Source organism: Rattus norvegicus, chromosome 13 (assembly GCF_021556685.1).
Source record: "Rattus norvegicus strain SHRSP/BbbUtx chromosome 13, alternate assembly SHRSP_T2T, whole genome shotgun sequence".
NCBI lineage: Eukaryota > Metazoa > Chordata > Mammalia > Rodentia > Muridae > Rattus > Rattus norvegicus.
The window spans coordinates 22111443-22136648 of NC_141546.1; the positions used below are offsets into that span (position 1 = coordinate 22111443).

Here is a 25206-nt window from a genome sequence, read left to right on the forward strand (position 1 = left end):
TGTTTGATGAACTAAGCGCTTAACTTTTCCTGCCCCAGTGATCAAACTCAGGACTTCATGCATTGTAGACAAGCACTGAGCTCCATCTCAGTCCATCTTTGAAACTTAAAAAAAGTCCAACATCTTATTATCTAACATAATTAAACAGAAAGCATAAAATTGTAAGAATAATAATTGTGCAGTGTAAGGGCACCTAGAACATACACTTAAGGTTTTCTTGTTGTTTGGTTTTGGGTTTGGTTTGGTTTGGTTTGCTGTTTGGAGTCATGGCCTCACTATGTAACCCTGGTCAACCTGGAACTCAATACAGGCTGGCCTCCAACTCACAGATCCATGTACCTCTGCCTCCCTTGTGCTGGAATTAAAGGTATTACACCATCATCATGCCCAGAACACTTAGACACTCTAATAAAACTATTATCTTTGGTTTTCCAGGGTAGTAATACTTGACACAAAATGCGAGATAAAATTACCTTAAAGATTTTTTTAGTTATTATTTATTTTTAATTATTTGCGTGCGTGTGTGTGTGTGTGTGCGTGTGCGTGTGTGTGTGTGCGTGCGTGTGTGTGTGTGCGTGTGTGTGCGTGCGTGTGTGTGCGTGTGTGTGTGTGCGTGTGTGTGTGTGCGTGTGTGTGTGTGCGTGTGTGTGCGTGTGCGCATGTGTTTGTGCATTCATATGTACAGGCTTGTGTATGGGAAAAATCAGAGAACAGATTTCTAGAGTTGGTTTTCTTATCTTTAGCATATTGGTGCCAGGCATTGAACTCAGGTCATCCAATTTGCCCACTGAGCCATCACACCAACTTCTCAAAGGTTCGTTGTCATCGTCGTTGCTGCTGCTGCTGCTGCTGCTGTTGTTGTTGTTGTTGTTGTTGTTTTAATGATTTTTGTGTGTGTGTGTTCCATTAGGATTTTGAATTGTGGGATGATGTAGGATTAAACATTCCCAAACCCCCAGACTTGTTACAACTTTACCGAGACTTTGGAAATCATCAAGTGACTGGGAAAGATCTTGTGGATGTGGCCAGTGGAGTAGATGAAGATGAATTAGAGCCTCTTACACCAGTTTTAGGCAACATCCCTCCAACCCTTGATACTCCCCTGCCTATAGAGGTGAGAAATACCAGTTAAGTACTCATTTCCACAAAACATTTATGTAAAAATGTTACTGTGAGATCTTGAGTTTCTGCTTCTTTTTCCTGCTTTGATTTTTAGAACTCCTTGCTAGTACAGAAATTAGAAGATAAAATTAGTTTATTAAATAATGAAAAATGGTCATTGATGGAACAAATCAGAAGGCTTGAAAGGTTAGTACTTAGTTGTTATTTCTAAGTCCTAAAGTTTGTGTTGACATTGGCAGGTTATATAGCTATATGAAGCAGGATTTCAGTATTAAGGCTTAGTATTTTCACATAGCTGTTATTAAAGCCTTTTAATTATTTTCTGTACTTAAAACAGCAAAATACCTCCTTTCACCTATAAACTAGGTTGATGTGGTGTTCTTATACTTAAATTTTAACTTACCCAAGTCTTGTCAGTTTCAGTAAAGCAACTCCAAATTAGTGGCATTCATATTTAATCATTCATGATTTCATTTACTTTTTATAATACTAAGTGGGTTTGATGGGATGATCTCCCTGTTTCAAAAGGAGATTTCTCTAGAGCAGACTTAAAGGCCACTGTTCCTCCTCCTGGTTGATGGTTTGCAGCTACACTAGGACTAGGAAGCTTCAATGGCTCTTGTGCAGAAGAGTTCAGTCACTCAACAGTTAATTGCCTTATTATGTTCTGCTTGTATTCACCCCTTCTCTGGGGGCGGATACTATTGTCAAAGCTTTCAAAACTGAAATCGTTCTCTGGGAATTTTCTTTCTTCAGTGAGATGGACATCCTCAAGACTGAACACTTTACCACCCCAGCAGTTGGTGATTCTGTTCAGCCTTCCTTGGCTTGGCCGTCCCCAAAAGATTCTGAAGACAGTAAACAGAGCCCAGTTGTAAATAGTTCGGACCAGGATATTCAAAAACCCAAGGATGTTCATCTTGAAATACCAGATGGAGCTGATTCCTTTATTCCTAAAGAGAAATCATCAGATTCTTTCCCCACAAAGGAAAGAGAAGAGCTGCCACCTTCTTCTGTATCAAGTAAAGCCACGCTCCATTTCGATCAGCCCAATAGGTTAGTGTACATGCTGGGCTTTGACCCATGTCTTTCATTATTGTGCATTGCCAGGCCGGAAGAGCTTCAGTTCATGTTGCAACACCTTTTGCAGAGTTACAAATTCTTATATTTGACATGCTTAGCACATAGGTAGAATATATATGTCAAAACAGGATAATTATTAAATTATATCAAAGAGAAAAAAACCATACATTAACAAGTTCTGTCTTTGTCAAGTGCATAAGGCTATAAGTAACCTATAGGTTACTAAGTGCTCTTGGCCTTCCCCTCCATGCTTCTTACCTTTTTTCTCAAAATCAAACTCAGATTTTAGTGCTGCATAGTTGCCTGTGCTATAACAAAACAAGATAAAATAGTTTTGTTCTTAGTCCTTTTTTCTTCATCTGTTTCATTACTAGTAGTGTGCCATTAAGATTCTCTGAAGTAATTCATTAATTCATTTAATTTTTGCTGGCTTGTAGTACTTAAACTCGGGAAGTGAAAGAATTATAAACCACGGCTGCCATTTTTTGTGATCAAACTATTTAGTGGAGAAAACAAAGCATAAATTTTCAATATTTTCAGTTGTAACTTGAAAAAAGTGCTATTAAGGGACTATTTACTAATTTGTTTTTCACGCATAAGTGCCTAGTATATATCAACTCACTTAGTCCTATAGTGTACTTTTGGCCACAGACTTGTTTAGCAAAACAGGCACAGTATAACCAACATTGGGATAAAATTTTAAAATCATAGCTAATTTGATTTAGACTTACAGATCCTCAGTATCAGTGAGAAAGACTAGATTTGTTAGTATACGAAGCTTCCCATTCATGAATCACAATCTTCTGTAGCTATCAGATATAGTCGTCTTTGTGTACATGGAGCTCAAAAAATTAGAATAGGGTATGCAATGCTAAAAGAGGCTTTTTCTAATGTGGATGAGATAAAAATCATGGAAATGTATATTGTGGTGCTCAGTGGTAATAGCTCTTATAAAGTCCTTCTGTATAAGAGCATCCATATAGTTCTTTATAGTCTGGAGGTAGATGGTGTTATAGTCACTCAGTGGGTCGTAACTGTGTGCCAGGCCATGCTACTAAGAATACACTGTTGAATGAGACACACTGTAATTCTTTCATGCACAAGCATTACATATGAGTGAGAGCCAGTGAAGCAATAAAACTAAAGCATGAAAAATAAGAGAATAGGTCTTGCTTTGGGAACACATAATCAAAGCACACAACCTAGTTATCAAAAGAAGAAATGTCATCTAATGTAAGTTTTGAAGGCTACAAAAAGTTAACTAGGCAAAGAAATTGGAGGATGAGTGGGTAAAGAGAGCATCAGGAATGAAAATAGGAGAAACAGATCTGCAAGAAAACTAAAAGCTCAAAGGTTTATTGGATTTAAAGTGAAGAGAAAGGAAAAAGTCCAGTGAGGTTTAGAGAAAGACTAGTCTGTAGTTTTTGGTTTCAACAAGTGAGTAGATTGTGGCCCCTTCCAGATAGAGACTGTGGCAGTACATGAAAGAGCAAGGGTACAAGCAAGCCTTGAGACAGCTCTCTAGCTCTGGAGTCATGGAATTAGTGCAACTTTGTGGTGTCCTACTAAGTACAGGTTTGTTTGCTTTGGGGTTTGGTTGGGGTTTTTTTGTTTGTTTCTTTGTTTGTTTTGGGGGGTGTTTTCTGAGTTTTAGTTTTGGTCCTGTCTTTGTAGATGGAGCATATGAGCAACCCACAGTCAACTTTATGAGTACTATTTAATAAACAATAGTGTTGTAGAAACAAAGATAAACTTGACTATTCTTTAAACTGTAAAAGTAAGTTAATATTCTATTGCCCTTCCACTGTTTTTCCTTTAAATTACATCAGTAATATTCACTGAACATTGCCTTCTTACATAGTTTTTGGTAGGTTAAAGTTGTGATTATAGATCAGCACAATTGCAGAGCTTTTCAGCTTTCTGTCTTGTTCAACTTTTGTCAGCTTCACTGAAGCCATGGAGGATGGAGATAGTGTGCATTTTAGATTGCAGAAATATTTTCTGTAATTGTGGATTGCTGTGCCACTTGGTTTGTAATCCACTAACACTTTAAGGGCCAGTCGTTTATTTTGCATCAGGCTACTTGCAATAGGCAGTGTTTTTCTGTTATGATTATATCCATCAAGTCTGGTAGCTGAGAGATCTGGGCAACACGAATCTTGGGGATTACTGTAGGGCTGTGAGTGTCCATATGCTGATATGCAGCTTCCTTCCTCCTGAGATAGCAGTGCTAATTCTTGGGTTCATTCTCTCACTTTCTCTTTCTCTCTCTCCTTTCCCTCGACCCCCCATTATTTTTTGTAGGAAATTGTCACCTGCTTTCCACCAAGCACTACTCTCTTTTTGTCGAATGTCAGCAGATAGTCGGTTAGGATCAGAGGTGAGTTTATATTACAGATTTTATAAGACATCTCTACTTTTTGGGGCGGGTTCATTTGTTTTCTTGCTTATAGGGTTTCATATAAAATGTTTATGCTCTGATTTCATCACAGTTGAAAATCTGTTATTTAAAAGTAATTTTTAAAGAAATAGTACCTAAAATTTTAAGCAGTAAGGAAGGCACCTGATTATTGGTTCATTTGTATTCTAGAAAACTTTATTGTAAAATTAAGTCAGCTTTCTTGGGTCACTCATGATGCATTTCTTCATGCAAGCTGTTGGCATGGTTGTAGCTATTTGGGGATATTTTAAGAGAAAGCTCAAACGAAGAAGCAACCATTGAGGAGCCCGTTTCTGGACTATCCCTTCTTCCCAGAACCAAAACGTAGTGACTCCAGGTCTCACGTTGTGACTCCAGGTCTCACTACTATTTATTTATAATAGTTTATCGCATGTTTTAGGTAAATATTTCTTCTTCCTGACATGTAGGATTGTACATGTTTATGCACATTATAGCATTTAAATATATCAGTGTACAAAGATCCATTGCAATAGGATGATTGACATCTGTCATTTCAGATTTTTTTTGTGTGTTGGACGCATTCAGAAATTATGTTATCTCTATAAGCTAATTCGTGATACTCAATTTGTTGTTGATCACCATAGATACCCTACTGTACAACTCCCCTGCCTGCTAGGATAGATAACTTTTTGTGTTGTTCTTAGCATTTAGAAATATAGCTTAGTATCACTTAATAGCACCCTGGTAGCACTTGCTTAATGTGTGTTAGTCCCAACATCATAAACATTAGACGGTATCCCTCATACCCAACTTACCTCTGATACTAGCATATTTATTCCATGACTGCCCTTCAGACATGATGTTTCTGGGGCAATCATGTTATTATCGGTATGAATTATAATTCTCAAACATGTGTTTACATCAAGGTGACAAGATCCAAAATATAAACTTTTGCCCACCTTTGTGCACAGAAGTCAACCACAGTTTTTTAACTTTTTGGTTTTCTAGGTGTCTAGGATTGCAGACAGTGAAAAAAGTGTTATGTTAATGCTGGGACGCTGCCTGCCACACATTGTTCCTAATGTGCTGTTAGCAAAAAGAGAGGTAAGACACATGGACGTGTTTTCATCCCAGGAGTCCCATCATGTGGTCCATCTTGGTCATTGTGAAATGTAGTGTTATATTTTTAGTTTGTTAAGTCTGTTACTTGCAATCATATTCTTACTTTTGTGCATGCATCTCTGCTCCTAGAGAATGGTTTTACATCTCTGTCAGGTGAGTTCAGTAAACCTGCATGGGATTCATGGTTTCCAACTTTGCTTAAAGCATTATTACTAGCTTCTGCAGTGCTATTACTGTAGGTCCATTTGTGTGTCATGAATGTAGACCTTTTCATATTACCAAACACTAATTTATTTTTTTTCTGTTCTTCTGATGCTTTTGCTATACCTACAAAAGTTGACACTCATTGAAAATTAACCAAGATGAATAACTAATAATATAACTTTTCTCTAGATGTATTTGTAACTGCCTGTTACGTTAGTTTTATTATATTTGTTTGACAATAAATTATTTTATGATAGGACAGTGGTGATAGAAATTATGATAACCTTTTAAGGTTCCTTTTAAAGGTTTTTTTGTATTTACATTCTTGACAGATGCTTTAAATATCCTGGATAAAACTGCAAGTACATGTTAGTACATGCTACCTAGACCATGAGCCCAGAACATATTAGGAAGTTATCTTTATAGTTATAAATTATTATTACACATTTACATATATTTATCCATTAAAGATTAAAATGTTTTTGTATTATCGTGTCAATGTTTACCACTTAATCACGGGACCTACAGTATGATAGGTACATAACGCATTGGCAAAACCCATTTAAAGCTGACCTTAGTTATCTACTTAAACAAAAGAAATTTATACTGATCCTCAAGAAAGGATATTAGGGTTTTGAAAGTTTACATCCTTATAGGTATTTTTAATTTTTAAATAAATTAAAACTATTTTTGCATTGAGCTGTATTTTATCTAGTTTAAAATGATTATAAGATAATACTATGTATGGAAGTTTTCTAGATCTTGAAGGATCAGTGTCCAATTTCAGATTGTTTTGCAGTTTTGCCTGGCAGGGTGGTGTTTGAGCTTTCCTCTTCTCGGCTTGTAATGTTGTCCGTGTTATGAATCACTGTTTGCATCCCACTGTCCTTCCTCAGTAGTCTTTACATGTTACCAAGCCTGATTCTTACGAGATCAGTTTTGCCTATTTTATTTCCCATATTAATTAGAAAACACTTCTATAACTAAAATCTGATTGTACTGCATGAAGTATTTATAGATATGCATCATCAATAATCAGACTGTGTGTGTGTGTGTGTGTGTGTGTGTGTGTGTGTGTGTGTGTGTGTGTGTATACTTGTCTGGCTGATTTTAAATTTTTTTATGTTGAAAACTATTGAATGTTCTTGTAGGTTCATGAAGAACTGATCCTATTCTCTGTATAATTATTTTTATCTTGTTCCACTCAATTAAAAGTTGTAGCTTCTCAAGATGAGGTTAGTAAACAGTAAGGTGAATATCAGCTTGGCTTAAACAAATCCTTGGGTTTAGAAGGACAGAATCTTAGAGCATGCGCTTAGCACCCATGAGACTCAGGTTCAATCCCTAGTGCCACCAGAGGGAAAAAGAGAGGCAAACCTTATCTCATTCTATCCTTGACACTGACTTCATTTTTATATTTCACCCATTTAGGTCTTAAATTTTAAAGAGCTCTTATGATTAAAAGATTGGTATTTGGAGTTTATTTTCCAAATTTTGTGTATTTTTTCAGCATAAGCAGAGTTAAAAACTTTAGTCAATTATTGATTATAATAATCTGATTATATTATATTAGAGATAGGGTTTAAGACTTTTGTAAGCAATACATATTAACATGGATTAACCTTTTTCAAGTAACAAAAGGTATACAACACAAACCCTTTTTCCCCGTTCCACATATAATTTTACTAACTTCTAATATATTTTCCAAGTCCTTCAATCATTTTTAACTAGACTGTCTTCATATGTTTTAGCTTTGACAGTATAAGTCTTCATATATTCTGGATATGAAATCCTTATCACATATAACCTGAAATCATTTTATAGTCTAACCTCTTATATTAAGATTATTGAGCTGACATATGTTCAAGAGAAAAAATTTTGCGTATTGAAGGCCTTTGCCACTGCTGTTGACAATCAGCTGGCCATAGATTGTTTAGGTCTAGAATCACACACACACACACACACACACACACACACACACATCCATCCATCATCCTTAAGCCACTCGCACACTGTTTTGATTACTCTAGTTTTTAGTAAGGTTAAGTAAGTAGAATATCTGAGTCTTCCAGTTTTACCTGTTTCAATATCACTTGGTTATTTGAGGACCCTTGTATCTATGTATTTTAATGCTTAGCTTCCTTTTCTGTACAAACAGGTCATGAGGATTTTGAAAGAAATTATACTGAATCTGGAACTCACTCTGTAGACCCAGGGTCTCAAACTCAGAGACCCACCTGCCTTTGCCTCCCAGGTAGCGGGATTAAAGGCGCCCTCCATCCCTGCTCAGCTTCTCTTCCACATCAGAGCTTTAACTGCTTTCACTACATCTCTCCTCACCATTTACTCTTTTGGTTGGTGTTACAAATCGGAATATTTTGTTACATTTTATTTTAGATTATTCATTGCTAACGTGTAGAAATTGGAAACCTGAGTACCCTTTACTTATTCCTGTGTTTTAAGTATTCTGTGTAGGATTAGGAGTAAATTTTGAATGGCAGTCATTAGGAAGCAGAAACACATTTGTGAATGGTCTTCTATGGGCAGAGATGCTCTCAGGCCCTCTCTGCCTTTAAGTATTACATGAGTGTGGGATTTTATTTTAATTCTCATTACCAGGTTGAGGGAATTTTCTCGTGAGATTTTTCTTTTTTTTTTTTTCCAATCAGGAAAAGCATTAAATTTGGTTTTGTGCTTTTTCATATGTATGAATATGATACTGATTTTTTCCTCTTTGTTCTGTATTTGTTGTATATTGGTTTTATGTTTATTCTTAAGTTGCTGGAGTATAGCTCTTTGTGGTTAATAATCTTTTAAATGTACCATTGATTGGATTAGTATTTTGTTAGACATTTTTATGCTTGTATTAATAAGAGTCTATAGCTTTTAGTGTTCTGCTATTGTTTGGGAATCAGGCTAGGATATCTTCATAGAATGCGTTAGGGACTGCTAACTGCGCTCCGCCCCCTCACCTCCCCCATATTAGTTTAAGTAGGCTTGATGCTGAAAAGTCTCTGATGCTGGACTTTCTTAGTTTGGAAATTTTTGGTTACTTTTTGAAACTCTTTACTGCTTCATGACCCTCTCCACAACATCTTAACATTCATTTTGTTTCAGAACTTTTTTAGATTCCTATCCCCTCCTTATCTAGTACAACTGCACAGTATTTTTTCAAACTTTCAAAGGAAGGCTAGAAAGATAGCTAAACAGCTGAAGAGTACTTGCTGCTCTTTCCCACACCCAGTTCAGTTTGCAGCACCCACACAAGGTGCTTCACAGCCTTCTGAATCTCCAACTCCAGGGACTCCATCTCCAGGCTTCTGGGTATACACACACACACACACACCCCTGACATATGCTCATTCAGATATACAAAAGTTTTTAAAAGTTTAAAAAAATTTTTTGATCTTTAAAAAAAAAATTTAAGATTTTTGTTCCTTCGAAGTATGGACACAGAGTTAGAATGATGGCTCAGTGAATAAAGTGATTTCCCTTATAAACCTGACAACCTGACTTATGGTGCCTTGGACCAATTTGAAAACCAGACATAGAGCTGGTGATTCTGGCTCATGCCTTTAATCCCATCAGGCAGGAGGCAGATCTGTGTTCAAGGTCAACCTGGTCTACAGACTGACTTCTAGGACAGCCAGGGCTATACAGAGAAACCCTCTCTCTGACTTCATGTGGTTGTGGTGAGGAGTGGATGCTGGGGGTGGTGGGGTGGCAGTTGCTGTACATGTGACTATAATTTCATTCTTATGGAGAGATAAGAAGTAGAGACAGGAAAATCACCAGAAACATATGGCTCCCTTCAGCGGTGGGTGAGTGAGGCACTGTCTCATGGGTGATAATACCAGAAGTTGTCCTCTGGCTTCCACACTTGTAATGTGGCAAGTTACAGACACACGTACTCATATGCACAAAGACAGACAAACAGATGCAGAGATTAAGGGGCTTGTTTGACAAAAGAGCAGGAGTATCAGAGTTTAGATCCCCTTGAATAAAAACCAAGCCTTGGAAGGCAGAGACATGTGACACAACGAGATCTCTGAAGTAAACTGGCCTATGGTCAAACTGACTTTGATCGAAACACCCTACCCCAACAGTTAAGGAAGATACCATACATCAGTTTTGGGATACAGACATGCCTCACATACATACACATGAAATGAAAATGGGTAATCGGAAAAACATAGGGGGGAAGTACCTTTTAGATTTAATGTTATTAGAGTTATAATTACCATAAATATTTTTCTTACTTTTCCAACAAAAAGAGAACATTGAGTAAAATATATTTTAATAATATAGACTAAATATTCATCCACGTATACAGTATGTAGGAAGAGGATACAGGAAATGGAAGAGAGCATTAGTTTTGGGTTGATTGTTGTTGTTGTTGTTGTTGTTGTTGTTGTTGTTGTTAATCATTCCATCTGTCTAAATCTCAAATGCTATTCCATTTCCCAGTTGCCTCTCCACAAGCCCTACGTCCTACAACCTCCCTCTCCCCCCTGCCCTATGCTTCTATGAGGGTGATTCCCAACCCACCTACCCTTTCTCGCTCCACCCCTCCAGCATCCCCCTACACTGGGGCATCAAACCTCCACAGGACCAAGGGCCTTCCCTCCCATTGATGTCAGACAGGGCCATTCACTGCTGTCTATGTATCTGGAACCATCCCTCCAGATACACTCCTTGGTTGGTGGTCTAGTCCCTGGGAGCACTGGGTGGTCCGAACAGTTGATGTGGTTCTTCCTGTGGAGTTGCAATCCCCCTCTGCTCCTCCGGTCCTTCCACCAGTTCTCCCACCAGGGTCCCTGAGCTCAGTCTGATGGTTGGCTCCAAGTATCCTCATCTGCATTGTTCAGTTGCTGGATGAACCTCCCAAGGAGCAGCCACACCAAGTTCCTGTCAGCAGATGTCTCTGGAAACCAACAGTGTCAGGTTTAGTATCTATAGACATGATTGACCCCCAGGTGGAGCAGTCCCTAAATGGCCCTTCCTTCAGTCTCTGCTCTATTTTTTTTTGCCCCCGTTCTTCCTTAGGACAGGAACATTTCTAGGTTAAAAACTTTGAGATGGGTGGGTGGCCCCATCCCTTGACCAGGAACCATGCCTATCTGTTGGAGGTATTCTCTACAGGTTCTATCTCCACTTCTCTGCTAAAAATCATCCCTGTTGGGTCCTGGGAGCCTCTCCTTAACCTGGCATCTAGGACACTACAGTGACAATCCCCAATTCCTCACTTTACCCTACATATCTCTGTACCTCTCTCCTGCCCTGTCCAGTACCTGATACTGTACCCCTTTTTCCTCTATTCCTCCCAGATTCCCATCCCCACCCCACCCCTGCCTCCCTCCACCTCCCACAATCATCCAGGACTGGAAAAAGCATCCAAACCCTGGTATTCCTTCCTCCTAAGTTCCATATGGTCTGTGGATGCTGTCATGGGCATTGTGAACTTTTGGGCTAATATCCACGTATCAGTGAATACATCCCATCCCATGTGTGTTGTTTTTTTGTCTGGGTTACCTCACTCAGGATGATATTTTCTAGTTTTGTCCACTTGCCTGTGAATTTCATGAGGTCATTGTTTTTTTGTTTTTTTTTCTTTTTCTTTTTTTTTTCTTTTTGGTTCTTTTTTTCGGAGCTGGGGACCGAACCCAGGGCCTTGCGCTTCCTAGGTAAGGGCTCTACCACTGAGCTAAATCCCCAGCCCCAAGGTCATTGTTTTTAATAGCTGAGTAGTACTCCACTAGGTAAATATATCACATTTTCTGTATTTGTTTTTATGTTGAGGGACACTTGGGTTCTTTCCAGCTTCTGGCTATTATAAATAAGGTTGCTATAAACATAGTGGAGCCGTGTCCTTATTATGTGTTGGAGTGTCTTTCAGGTATATGCCCAGTAGTGGTATAGCTGGGTCTTCAAGTACTACTACTTCCAATTTTCTCAGGAACCTCCAGGTTGATTTCCAGGGTGGTTGTACCAGCTTGCAATCCCACCAACAATGGAGGAGTGTTCCTCTTTCTCCACATCCTCGCCAGCATCTGCTATCAGCTCCATTTTTGATCTTTTTGTTGTTAGAGGTAGAATTATGTTTGTGTGTTTCTTCTTTTGGGTTTGTTGTGAAAAGATTAATTTCTTCCTTTTTCATGTGTGTTTTGTATTATCCTCTGTAGGGCTGTATTAGTGGAAAGATATTGTGTAAATTTGGTTTTGTCATGGAATATCTTGGTTTCTCCATCTGTTGATTGAGAATTTTGCTGGCATTCATAGTAGCCTGGGCTGGCATTTGTGTTCTCTTTGGGTCTGTATGACATCTGTCCAGGATCTTCTAGCTTCATAGTTTCTGTTGAGAAGTCTGCTGTAATTCTAATAGGTCTATCTTTATTTGTTACTTGAACCTTTTCCCTTACTGATTTTAATATTCTTTTTTTGCTTTGTGCATTTGATGTTTTGACTATTATGTGATGAGAGGAATTTCTTTTCTGGTCCAATCTATTTGGAGTTCTGTAGACTTCTTGTACGTTTATGGACATTTCTTTCTTAAAGTTAGGGAAGTTTTCTTTTATGATTTTGTTGAAGATATTTACTGGCCCTTTAAGTTACTATTTCTGCCACTTTTCAGCTGCTCTTTAATCTTAAGAGCCACATGGGCTTCTAGTAAGAATGACTATTAGACTTTTTACTCCTTATATTTCTTTGTCGTTCCTCTTAGCTAGATTTTATAACTTCAAATTTAAAATGTATATTAGCTAATTAAAATTTAATACGAAGTATTAAAAACCTTGAAAAATAATAAAGAACTTTTAGTCATTAAGATGCAATCCCAAATCTAAAAATTGTGTCATCTACTTCTAAGGAAGCAATTTAATACCGAAAACATGCTTCTATTACAGCATAAGTGTTAGCATTATTTTCTTTGCCTATAAGCTGTTACATGTTCACTTCTCAGTTTAAATTTGCTGACACTTTGGGGCAGATATTTAGGTAAATGGGAAAGAGTCTTCTCTCCATATCACAGTATATTGTAGTGATTTCTTTAAAATGCTTATATTTCAAAGTATTTTTCTCCAAAATTATCTTTTCTCTTTTGAACTTCTTTCCCTCCATGAAACTTCAAAATCAACTCAAATGAGAAGCATAATGTATTCAGGGTTCAGAATGTTGTCTAAATGAAAATGTAAAACAACCTTAAGTTCATATATTTCTAGGGAGGAAAAATGGCAGTTACTTTCCTAAAAACTGTTTATTTTACTTCTACATGTTGACTGTGTAGTGAAGTATAGTTTAACGTCAAATATTTCACTGACCTGCACCAATAGCCCAGAAATGGTCTTTTTAATTAGGCCATTATTAAATGTAAAGGGCACAAAATATTGAGTTATATCTAATCTTAAGAGAAGCATATTGTAGTGTGGAAAGGAATTTTTGTCATTTTGTTTGGAAAAAGGTTTTGTTAGTTTGATTTTTGTTTTCCTGTCTTTGCTTTTGACTTGGGATTTTATTGTTGTTGTTGGGGGTAGTATATGTGGTTCTTAGTAGAGGTCAGAACCTTACTCATACACATATAAGCTTAGCACTGACGTGAATATCCAGTCCCGGGAAAAAGTTTTGTTTTGTTCATTTTTCTTTTTCTTTTTTTTAATTTTTGAAGCTTTAAAAGATAGTGAACTTCGCTGTAAGAATTAAAGTATCAGTTTGTCACATGGTAGGATATTAATTTAGTTAAATAGCCTAGTGGAGACTTGGACAATACTGGATAAGAAAATAAAGTTAGTTGAATCTTAAGAACCTTTTATTACACTGTAATTTATCCTCCTGCATAAACAACATATACATTTTTATATTGATACTCTTGATTTTTTGAGATTTTAAGGATATTCTGAAGAAAAAATAGAATATATTTCAATGTATTTTTATTTGAATTTCTCCACCCTCATATTTCTTTAGGAGTTGATTCCTCTCATATTGTGTACAGCATGCCTACACCCTGAGCCTAAAGAAAGAGATCAGCTCCTCCATATACTCTTCAACTTGATCAAGAGGCCAGATGATGAGCAAAGGTGGGTTTACTTCTTCAGGGATGATAACCAAAAAAAAAAAAAAAAAACAAATGCAACGCTGACATACTGGATTTTCCTAAATGAGCACCATAGGGGGTTGGGGATTTAGCTCAGTGGTAGAGCGCTTGCCTAGCAAGTGCAAGGCCCTGGGTTCAGTCCCCAGCTCCGAAAAAAGAAAAGGAAAAAAAAAAATGCTAAATGAGCACCATATTTAGTGATTTAATCTCCAGGCCTTTTCCCCTTCCCAATAACAATTTCAGTGTGCTGGAGCTCTCCTGTTGTATCATGGACATGACTTCAATAGTGTTGTCATCCAGTTGGCTTTCCTTCTACTCACCTCTTTTTTTGAAAAGGAGCCTGTAATTTGTTCCAACAAATAAACAAATAATAGGGAAATCATTTTGAGAAGTTAAGCCTCTGGAAATAAAGAAGTTCATGAACTAGAAATAGTTATGAAAAGTATGTTCAAACCCTGTTGAGAGACCCTATACTGTAATTACTGACAATTAAGTCTTTGTAAAATGAATCTGTACCTTGTTCTTTAATGGTTAATTCCTCCTGGTCTCTAGATCCATGTAAGTACTGAAGGATATTAGCACAGCTATCTTATATTCTGATCTGGAAATTCTATGAATTAGAATCTATTAATACACTTTTCTCATTTCTAAAGAGAGGCATTAAGTTATAGTCGAGACTTCATTATAAAGAGACAGATCAAGCAGTATAAACCTTGCTACTGTTCTTCCGTATAGTATAGGTGAGTCAGCTCTTCCTTTATCTACAAAGTGCAAGAAGCTGTAGTTAGGTGACATGGAGGAAATTGACCCCACTCGGTAATCATTCTAGTATCCTTAGATAGGAATCTAGTCTTATCTACCAACATGTCTGAGCTGCTTCTTCGGATTTTCCTTGGTTGGTTTTTTTTTTTTTTTTTTTTTTTCTCCAACAGAAAGCAAGTGATTCGTTTCTTTAAGAGACTTTCTGGTTTGAAGTGTCAATTGGTTGGCATTTCAAAATATTTCTTTCAATTTGGAATTTTCTGTGAAGACTTAAACTACTTGGATGTGAGGAGTAAAGTATAAGCAGTAAGCATTTGTGAGAAAGATGTACTTGGGAAATAGATGTCCCCAAATGAAGCTAGACTAGGAAAACCACTAAATGACCCTTCAAAGAGAGGATGAGCTACCTTTTTGAGTGTGGAAGGCACTGAGTCAGACAACCATTATTTATGTAGGGAAACTGGTTGCTTCTGCCCTCCTTTCATCTGCAGTCCAAGATCCTTGCCAGTAAGAAGAGCTAGACAAAAAGAAAGGTGCAAGTGGCATCATTTTGACCAAATTATGTGGTCTTTGGTAAGTCCTATAAGCCTATAAGAAAGGCCAGAAAGCATTCAAGAAAGTGTACAACTAACTTCATTTGAATGAATTTGCAAGCCATCTCAAATGTTTTTAATAACATAAATTCTCATTGTGGAGAAAATAAGTACTGAGGCAGCAATGCTAGCTATCACATGACTAATCCCATACTCAGGAGACAGAGGCATGTGGTTCCATTAGTTTGGGACCAACCTGATCTACATAGTGAGTCCTATTAGGGCTTTATAGAGAGACCCTGTCTCAAAATGAGAAAAAAGAAAACCAAATACTAAAAAAAGCAATCCTAGATTCAGTATAGCACATAACATTAAGTATTTCCTATACCTAAAGTATCTCAGGAATAAGCTATTGTATAGCCTCTTCCTGCCTCTCAAAGCAAGTCAAAGTTGGAATAGTTTGTTCTTAGACAAGCAGCATGATATGCACCCACTGATAAGTGGATATTAGTCTAAAAGCTCAGATTACCCAAGATACAATCCACAGACCACATGAAGCTCAAGAAGAAGGACAACCAAAATGTGGGTGCTTCAGTCCTTAGAAGGGGGAACAAAAATATTCATAGGAGGAAATATAGAGACAAAGTTTAGAACAGAGACTGAAGGAATGGCCATTCAGAGCCTGCCCCACCTGGGGATCCACCCCATATACATACAGCTACCAAACCTAGACAATATTGCTAATGCCAAGAAGTACATGCTGACAGGAGCCTGATATAGCTGTCTCCTGAGAGGCTTTGCCAGAGCATGACAAATACAGAGGTGGATGCTAGCAGTAAACAATTGAACTGAGAACAGGGTCTCCATTGGAGAGTTAGAGAAAGGATTGAAGGAAGTAAAGCATCTTGCAACCCCATAAGAACAACAATACCAACCAACCAGATATTCCAGGAATTAAACCACTACCTAAAGAGTACACATGGTCAGACCCATGGCTCCAGCTGCATATGTAGCAGAGGATGGCCTTGTTGGGCACCAAAGGAAGGAGAAGCCCCTGTTTCTGCCAAGGCTGTACCCACTCCCACCCCCAGTGTAGGGGAATGTCAGTAGGGAGGCAGGAAGGGGTGGGTGGTTGGGTGGGGGAAAGGGGAGAACATTTCAAATGTAAATAAAAAAATCAAGTAAAAAAGAGAAAAAAGTTCACTATACTGTAAGCGTAGCAGTGATTCTGAAAATTCACAATATATATGAGCATAGTAAATGAAGGATACATCTATGAAATATCAATGAAATTAATCCTTATCAAGTATACTACAGTGAGACTGGTACATGTATGAAAATGTAGAAATATTTATAAACATTATTTAGTATACTTTTTAATTTAAATTTTTTTCATTTATTTACATTCCAGTCATTGTCCCCCCTTTGTGCCCCCTCCCACAGTTTCTCACCCCATTCCTCCTCCCATTGCCTCTGAGAGGGACCCATTGGACCTCCATGTTCCCTGGTGCCTCAAGGCCCTCAAGGATTAAACGCAGGCCAGACCAGGTGCCTCTGTTACAAATGTTCCAGTGGCCTCAGACCAGCCTCTGTAAGCTTGTAGTTAGGAGCTCAGTCTCTGGGAGCTCTGGGTTAGTTGAGACTGCTGGTCTTCCTGTGGAGTTGCTCTCCCTTTCAGCTTCTTCAATCCTTCCCCTAATTCTATCATCAGGGTCCCTGACTTCAGTTCAATGACTCAGTGTAGGTATCTGCCTCGGTCTCAGTCAGCTGCTGGTAGGGCCTCTCTGAGAACAGCCATGCCAGGCTCCAGTCTGTAAGCATATCATAGCATAATAATGTCAGGCCTTGGTGCCTCCTCCTGAGATGGATCCAAAGTTGGTTCAGTCATTATACCTCCTTTCCTTCAGTCTCTTCTCCATTTTTGTCCCCGCAGTTCTTTTAGACAGGAACAATTCTGGTTCAGGAATTTTGACTGTGAGTTAGTAACCCCATCCTTCTACTTGAAGCCCTAATGTGAACTCTTTGAGTTCTCTTTCCCTAATTTGGGCATTTTTGGCTAAGGTCTCCCACATGAGTCCTGAGACTATCTCACCTCAGGTCTGGTACTCTTTAGATGGTCCCTCCACCTCCCACCCATTGAGGGTGTTCATGTCTATTTATTCTCTTGGACCTCTGTGCATCCTCCTGCCCCCCCCCATATCTAATCCTGTTCCCCTTTTCTCCTCCCTGTCCCCTCTTCCTCCCAGGTCCCTCCCTCCTTCCCTTCACCTCCCATGGTTGTTTCCTTGCCCCTTCTAAGTGGGATTGAAACTCCTCACTTAGGCATTTCTGCTTGTTATACTTCTTATGGTCTGTAGGTATTCTGTACTTTTTGGCTAATATCCATTTATCAATGAGTATGTACCATGCATATCCTTTTGGGTCTGAGTTACCTCATTCAGATATTTTTTAGTACCATCCATTTGCCTGCAAAATTCATGGTGTTCTCATTTTTAATAGCTTAATAGTATTCCATTGTGTAAATGAACCACATTTATTGTATCCGTTCTTCAGTTGAGGAACATCTACCTTGTTTCCAGCTTCTGACTATTACAAGTAAGGTTACTATGAACATGGTGGAGCACATGTCCTTGTGGTATGGTGGTGCATCTTTTGGGTATATGCCCAAGAGTGGTATAACTTGGTCTTCAGATAAAACAATTTCCAATTTTCTCAGGAACCACCAGATTGATTTCCAGAGTAGTTGTACCAGTCTGTAATCCCACCAACAATGGAGGAATGTTCCTCTTTCTCCACATCCTCATCAGCATGTGCTGTCTCTTGAGTTTTTGATCTTAGCCATTCTGATGGTGTGCAGTGGAATCTCAGGGTTGTTTTAATATACATTTTTCTGGTGAGTAAGGACTTTGAACATTTCTTTTAAGTGCTTCTTGGCCATTCTAGATTCTTGTGTTTTGAATTCTGTTTAGCTCTGTGCCGTGCCCAACCTCGACCAGCAAGGAAGACACGACCACAGGAGATCTTCAAGCAGTTTTACTCAGGAACCTTGATACAATCTTCTGACCTCTATCTCTTCTGACTCTCTCCCTTCTCTTTTTCGACTCTCTCTTTCTGACTCTCTCTTCTGACTCACTCTCCTCCTCTGACACTCTCTCTCTCTTCTGATTCTCTCCCTCCTGACTCTCTCTCTCTCTCTCTTTTTCACTCTCTCTCTCTCTTTGACTCTCTCTCTCTCTTCTGGGTATAAGCTACGTCCCTCTTAACTTGTCCCAAAACCAGGAACCTTATAGTCTCAATCCGAGAGCTTTGCGACTTGTCCCAAAACCGGGAACCTTATTGTCTCAATCCGAGAACTTAACCCTCGTCCCAAAACCTGGGAACCTTATTGTCTCAATCCGAGAACTTAACCCTCGTCCTAAAACCTGGGAACTTTATTGTCTCCTTTTGGTTCGCTGCTACCGTGAACTTTACTTTCGGTTCACTCCTACCGCTCACTTTACTTTCGGTTCGCTGCTACCGCGAACTTTACTTGCTCACTACCCTGAGACTTTATAGCCGCTTATTTCCCGCGGTCCTTATTGTCCCACCTTACCTTGGGAGCTTTCCAGAGCTGCCCTGATTGCAAGAAGTTCTGATCTCGGAGAGAGTTGAGTCCCTTTACGGTGGATTCGAGGATTCCCCGTACGGGCCACCACTTGCCGTGCCCAACCTTGACCAGCAAGGAAGACACAACCACAGGAGATCTTCTTCAAGCAGTTTTACTCAGGAACCTTGATACAATCTTTTGACCTCTATCTCTTCTGACTCTCTCTCCTCTGATTCTCTCTCTTCTAACTCTCTCCCTTCTGACTCTCTCCCTTCCGACTCTCTCTCTCCTGACTCTCTCTCCCTCTTCTGACTCTCTCCTTCTGACTCTCTCTCTTCCCTCTTCCCGGGGAACGCCCTGCACCACACTTAAATAGCTAGCACTGGCCAGTCCTAGCAAGCCACATGGGTCATGTAGGTAGGCTGTCACTATGCGGAAGCTAGCGGGCCAGGCAGACATAGCCAAATAAGGACTTGTTTACTGCAAGGAGCGCTCACCCTTGGGAGGGTGGAAGGTGGAAACCAGCGCCATCTTTGAGGCGTGGCACGTCGCAGCTCTCTACAGCTCTGTACCCCACTTTTTAATTTGGTTATTTGGTTTTTTTGGAGATTAGCTTCTTGCGTTCTTTATATATTTTGGATATTAGTCCTCTGTCAGATGTAGCATTAATCAAGTTTTTTTCCAATCTGCAAGTTGCCAATTTGTCCTATTGACAGTGTCTTTTGCCTTACAGAAGTGAGGTCCCATTTATCAATTGTTGATCTTAGAGCCAAATTCATTGATGTTCTGTTCAGAAAATTTTTCCCTGTACCAATGAGTTTGAAGCTCTTTCCCACTTTCTCTTCTATTACATTAGTATATCTGGTTTTATGTTGAGGTCTTTGATCCACTTGGACTTGACCTTTGTGAAAGGTGGTAAATATTTTCATTCTCCTACATACAGACCTCCAATTAGTGCCAGCACTATTTATTGAAGATGCTTTCTTTTTTCCACTGTATGTTTTTGGCTTCTTTGTCAAGGATCAAGTGTCCATAGGTATATATGTTTAGTTCTGGGTCTTCAATTCTATCCCATAACCAGAAAGGAACCCAAAGAAATCAAGTCTTAGAAAGAAAAGTCTAGAATAACAAGATAGTAGAAAGAAGAGTAAAATATGCAAGTTTTTCAAATTTACAGTAATACTACTAAAAAGTGAGCATATGTTGTAAATGATAAATTAAAATATCAGTAAACTACTGTGTTGTCTGGCCTCTTGCAGGACTGAAGAACTGTTTGCTCAGACATCTGTTTTTAACAATTTCACAGAACTCTTCAATAGTAGTTCATAATATACAGTGGTGGACAGAGTGTAAATGTACATGTTCCTCTAATGTGACTATATCAAATATCTTGAAAGACATCAGAGTCTCTAAAAGGCGTGAGTTTATCAGCAGTGTGATAACCTTGAGAGCCAAGTGACCCATTTACTATTTTACTCAGTATAATTTTATAGAAGTTCATATAAAAAGCCTAGCAATTCCTCAAAATGTTGCTTTCATTTAGACGTTCCCATTATAATCACTTTTCATGAACGTAGCCATCAATGCATTTATCCATCCTTCTTTGACTCAGCTCAAAGTAGGTAGGTTATCATCTCTGAAAGTTGGTTTCAGTCAGCTCCTCGATGGTGAAATCCAGTTTCCCTTTCACTATAAAAGGCTTTAACTCGGGGCTGGAGAGATGGCTCAGAGGTTAAGAGCACTGTCTGCTCTTCCAGAGGTCCTGAGTTCAATTTCCAGCAACCACATGGTGGCTCACAACCATCTATAATCAGGTCTGGTGCCCTCTTCTGGCCTGCAAGCATACATGCAGGCAGAAAGCTGTATGATGTATACATAATAAATAAATAAATGTTTTTTTAAAAAAGGCTTTAACTCTGAAGTTATGTACAAATGAATAAAGGAGTCATTACTCAGTGTATTGAATAAACAGGGAATCTCTACAGTGTTTTCATTCTGTTTCCAGTGACCCCTGTTGAGTTTATGGATTTATGAATTAATTACCTGAGAGCATCTACTTCATAGTATCTTTGCTTTTCTTCATGCTTTCTCTTAGGAATTCCCATTTTTCCTACATAGATGAGCATGATATGGCTTCATAATAATTAGTATTTATAAAAATGCTGCATGAATATTTGCATCACTGATTTATCATTAAACCAGTTGCTATGAGAGGAGTACAGTTTTTAGGCCACAATCAATAAATAAGAAAGAAATAGAAGTTTCTTTTCTTCTAAAGCAATTGTTCTCAATCTTTCTAATGCTGCATGTGACTCTTCCAACCATGAAACAATTTTGATGCTACTTCGTAACTTTAATTTTGCTACTGTTATAAGCTTATAAGTATCTGGCACATAAGATATCTAATATGATATCTTGAGAAAGGGTAGATTAACCACAAATGGGGTCACAACCCACAGGTTGAGAACCACTGATCTAAATAGTGATTTGATTGCTAGTCATACATACAAAATTTATACCCTAAAACAGAAGCTATAAAAAGCTCATATTTCCAATTGTAGGAGAGGACCTACTTTGGTCTTATAACAGCTAGCCAATCTGTAAATTTGGCTCTTTGTCAGAATCTAACAGAATTTAGCATCTTTATTTTTCCTGATCTTCTCAAGATTATTGAGAAAAGAAGCCATTTTAGTTGTCAGAGTCCCTGAGGAAGATCAGGAGCAAGTTCACTGGCTACAGTATTTCCAAAACTTTATTGCCCATCACAAGCGTACTTGAGTGACGCTATGTAGGTTCCTCAGGTTCACACCAGCTTCTGAGGGAATCAGATCTGTTCTTTCAACATCCATCAAGTGGGAACTCTGCAGCAGTGGATGGGGACACAGCCAAAGTCAGGTGACATTAGCAGCCTGCACTAAACAAGCAGGGATGAGGAAATTAGGTCACTGGGGATACTATTCAGTTTCAATGTTTTCTGAAGACAATTTGGTGATCTTATACAGGAAAGTGAATATCTCATTTTCTTCTTTAAAAAAATTGTCTTTCCCTGTATTGGTAACTTAGTAATAAAATACTTTGAATTTGTAGTCTTAACTTTGCAAGGCAGAATTTAAACCTAACTACTGCCACCTGGTGGCAGGAACTAAGCATCAGTGTCTACTGTTTTACAGAAAAACAACTTTTTATTTTAAAAAAGACTTATAAATTAACAATCATCAATATTATAAAATGACAAGTAGATAGGAATGTTTGTTAGCATTTGTTTGATTGATACATAACCACTTGTTACTTTAGTTAATTAATCTCAGATTTCTTTAACAATATCCCAGTAAAACTTAATTTACACTTCATGATGGTGCTTTCTTTAGTTCTTTGACAATAACCATAAATAATACTATATTTCTAGCTAAGTCATTTGCTTAATCAGTTTAATTTTTCACTGTATAGCCTATTTCTGGTGCTATGAATCCGTATCCATCTGGCCATTTCAGAGTTATCACTTTTTCCTATTGATGTTTGAATGTGGTTAGTATAGTAATAATACATGATTTCATGATTTCAGTCTCCGTACATGTATATCATGAAGAAATATTTTAAATGCTTAAAATTTGTGTGCCCATGAACATGACCACTGTCTGGGGGTGCATGTACGTTAGCCAGAGGGAAACTTGGTTATTTTCCTCAGGCATCATCCGCCATTTTAATTCTGTTGGCACTAATGATTGAGCCCATAGACTCGAGTGATAGTCAGATGCTCTACCACTAACGTATAGCTCCAGACCTGACCCTTAAAACATAATCCTTTGGGGGCCTAGAGAACAGGCTAGGCTGACTAGCCAGAGAGCACACAGATTGTGCTGTCTGCCTCCCCTGAACTGAGCTTATAAGTGCGCCCTGTCATCCCTAGATTTTTCTTTCATTTTCTGAGAAAATTGAATAACCGCAATTATCAAACATTTATGGATCATATACATGTATGTATCTAATTAGTACCAGTTATTTGAAGTTTCTTATGAGGAAGCAAGTGACAGAATTTCTTGTTATATTTCCTGTTATTCCCTTTAGTTTACCTGACTTCCTAAGGTCGGGGGAAATGGAAAAATCAAAAAGAAACTGAGAATTAAAACAGAGAGTGATAAAGGCATTAACTTGACCAGTTGGGAAACAGTAATAAGTATAACTAGAATTGATATATTCTTGTTTGGTTTTGAGTTTGGTTTGGTTTGAGTTTGTTTTAAGATAGGGTCTCACCCTGTGTCTCTTACTGGCCTGAAACTTATGTAGACCAGACTGGCCTCCACTCACAGTGATCTGTCTAACTTGCTGCCAAGGACCTTTCTCGACTGGGGGAAAGGGCAGAGTCCTGAGCAAGGGGTGTTTGGGAGGAGCAAAAGAAATGACTCTGAGTTAATGAGGTGGGGTGCAAGCTGACAACCATGTCCTGCTCCTGCTGACTCTCCAAACAGCTCATCCAGATAGTTCAGCTCTCACAGAGCAAAGCCCAGTCTTATTTACATGTCGAGTCTAATCGCTTCACTCCAGGTTCCCTTCTGATTATCACATGAATCAGCATTTTATGACCTTAGCCCCTTGATTCTTAGAAAAGGACAAGTACATTTTTTAAACAGGGCAAATGATTCAGAGATCTGCCTGCCTTTGTATGCACAAACAATAAGCTACTGGGTAATATCTTGCTCTGAACTCACCATTTCCAGCACACCTAGGTCTAACCTTGCTCTGTCCCAGACTGACCTTGAACTCAGGAGTGGGCCTACCTTTGTAATAAGCTCATACAATAAACTTAGCTGGATGGGATCTTGCCCTGCAACCTCTACTCCCCAAATCTCTGTATCTGCTTCTTTAATATCTTTTTGACGAGCTGGCTTATACTGCAGCTGCTTCTGTTCTTTTGGGTCCATAAAACCCCTCATATAGTTCATATTGCATCCATATATTTTATAATTGAGAAAACCTGTTTATATGTCTTCAAACTCTTGTTTTTAGAGTTTCTTCCCACAGTCTTAAGGGCTGTCCTGACAGTCACAGCGTTTCCCATTTTTGCTAAGAACATAGATATATCCTCACTACTTCTAATTATTAATTATTATGGAATCATTAACCTTAACGAGGGGAATATTTCCCAAAGGAGAAACACAAATTATGTTTATTAGTATACAACCTTCAGCACTCATGGAGGTCACACCCTGCCGGCTCTGCTCCAGGGGCAAGAACCATGGTCATGCAGGACTCAGAACCTTTTCTCCTACATGATAGGATTAAAGGGGGTATCACTGTTCCTAACTTTTAACTCATTTTTAGTTGTATTTTCTAATGCACATTCAAGAAATTTTTTTTCCTATTATTTTTCAGGCAAATGATACTGACAGGTTGTGTGGCATTTGCACGTCATGTTGGACCAACACGTGTGGAGGCTGAACTTTTACCACAGTGTTGGGAACAGGTAAGTTTACTGTTCTGCACAAAGAATACTCGGAATACCCTGCTTTATACATTCGTTCAGCAGATACTTAGAAAACACTAACTCCTGTGCCAAGTACTAGTAACCTGGGAAAACAGTGTGAAGAGAGACAGAGGCATCCTAATGAGGAGATGAGAGTACACAAAAGACATGATGTGCTTTCTCCAGTTGGTATATGGGAAGAAAAACAAAGTAGAAGGATGTTGAACATGATAGACTGTATTGTCCTCTCGGTAGAAGTGCTGATGAACCAAAAGGCGAGGGGAAGTAAGGAGCAGCAGGTGCAAAGTCCATGCAATGTTTGTTTCGTGAGTTTGAGGAACAGGTAGTAGTGTGCGCTCATGAAAATGGAGGACCTATATAGTTTGTATATTTAGGTTTATTTTACATTCATGTGGTATGTAAAGTGTAGACCCTTGATATAGCAGGCTTGTATATTTATAATGTTATTACGCACCTTTAAAAGATACTTTCTGACTATAGAGACAAGTTATAAAGCTAAATTTACAATATCATAATCTCTTGTTCTTAAGAAAAATATTGGTCACAGGTAACAGACACCAAGTGTGTCACTGTTTAAAGTTCTAGCCCTGATTTCTTTGGGCATTTATTGCTAAAGTGGTAGAGCTGTCAGGTTCAGTGTGTAAAGTGAGCAGTGTAGCACCATGTAATAATATTTACCTCTGACAATGGCAGGCAACATCGTTTTATTACAAAGCATGCTAATTTAGGGTGTGTTTCTACCTGTTTAAAGTCAAAATTAACTCATGTACCATGAAACTTTGAATTGATAAATCTGTACAACTATTCTTGTGTACAGGTGTTTTA

At 38.5% G+C, this 25206-nt stretch overlaps 1 protein-coding gene across 33 annotated transcripts in view; it reads left to right on the forward strand.

The window, feature by feature from the left end:
• Relch (RAB11 binding and LisH domain, coiled-coil and HEAT repeat containing) overlaps nucleotides 1–25206 on the forward strand; it is a 94968-nt gene that overhangs the window by 28386 nt on the left and 41376 nt on the right. For 27 of the 33 annotated variants that reach the window (XR_015635244.1, XR_015635240.1, XR_015635245.1 and 24 more), the window contains 7 exon segments: nucleotides 911–1114; nucleotides 1217–1308; nucleotides 1879–2178; nucleotides 4510–4585; nucleotides 5615–5710; nucleotides 13889–14001; nucleotides 24270–24360. Coding sequence is in view for 15 of the 33 variants with exons in the window: in NM_001134546.1 (NP_001128018.1) it covers nucleotides 911–1114; nucleotides 1217–1308; nucleotides 1879–2178; nucleotides 4510–4585; nucleotides 5615–5710; nucleotides 13889–14001; nucleotides 24270–24360 (972 nt within the window). In the remaining 18 variants the exon portion in view is untranslated. 33 annotated transcript variants of the gene reach the window in all.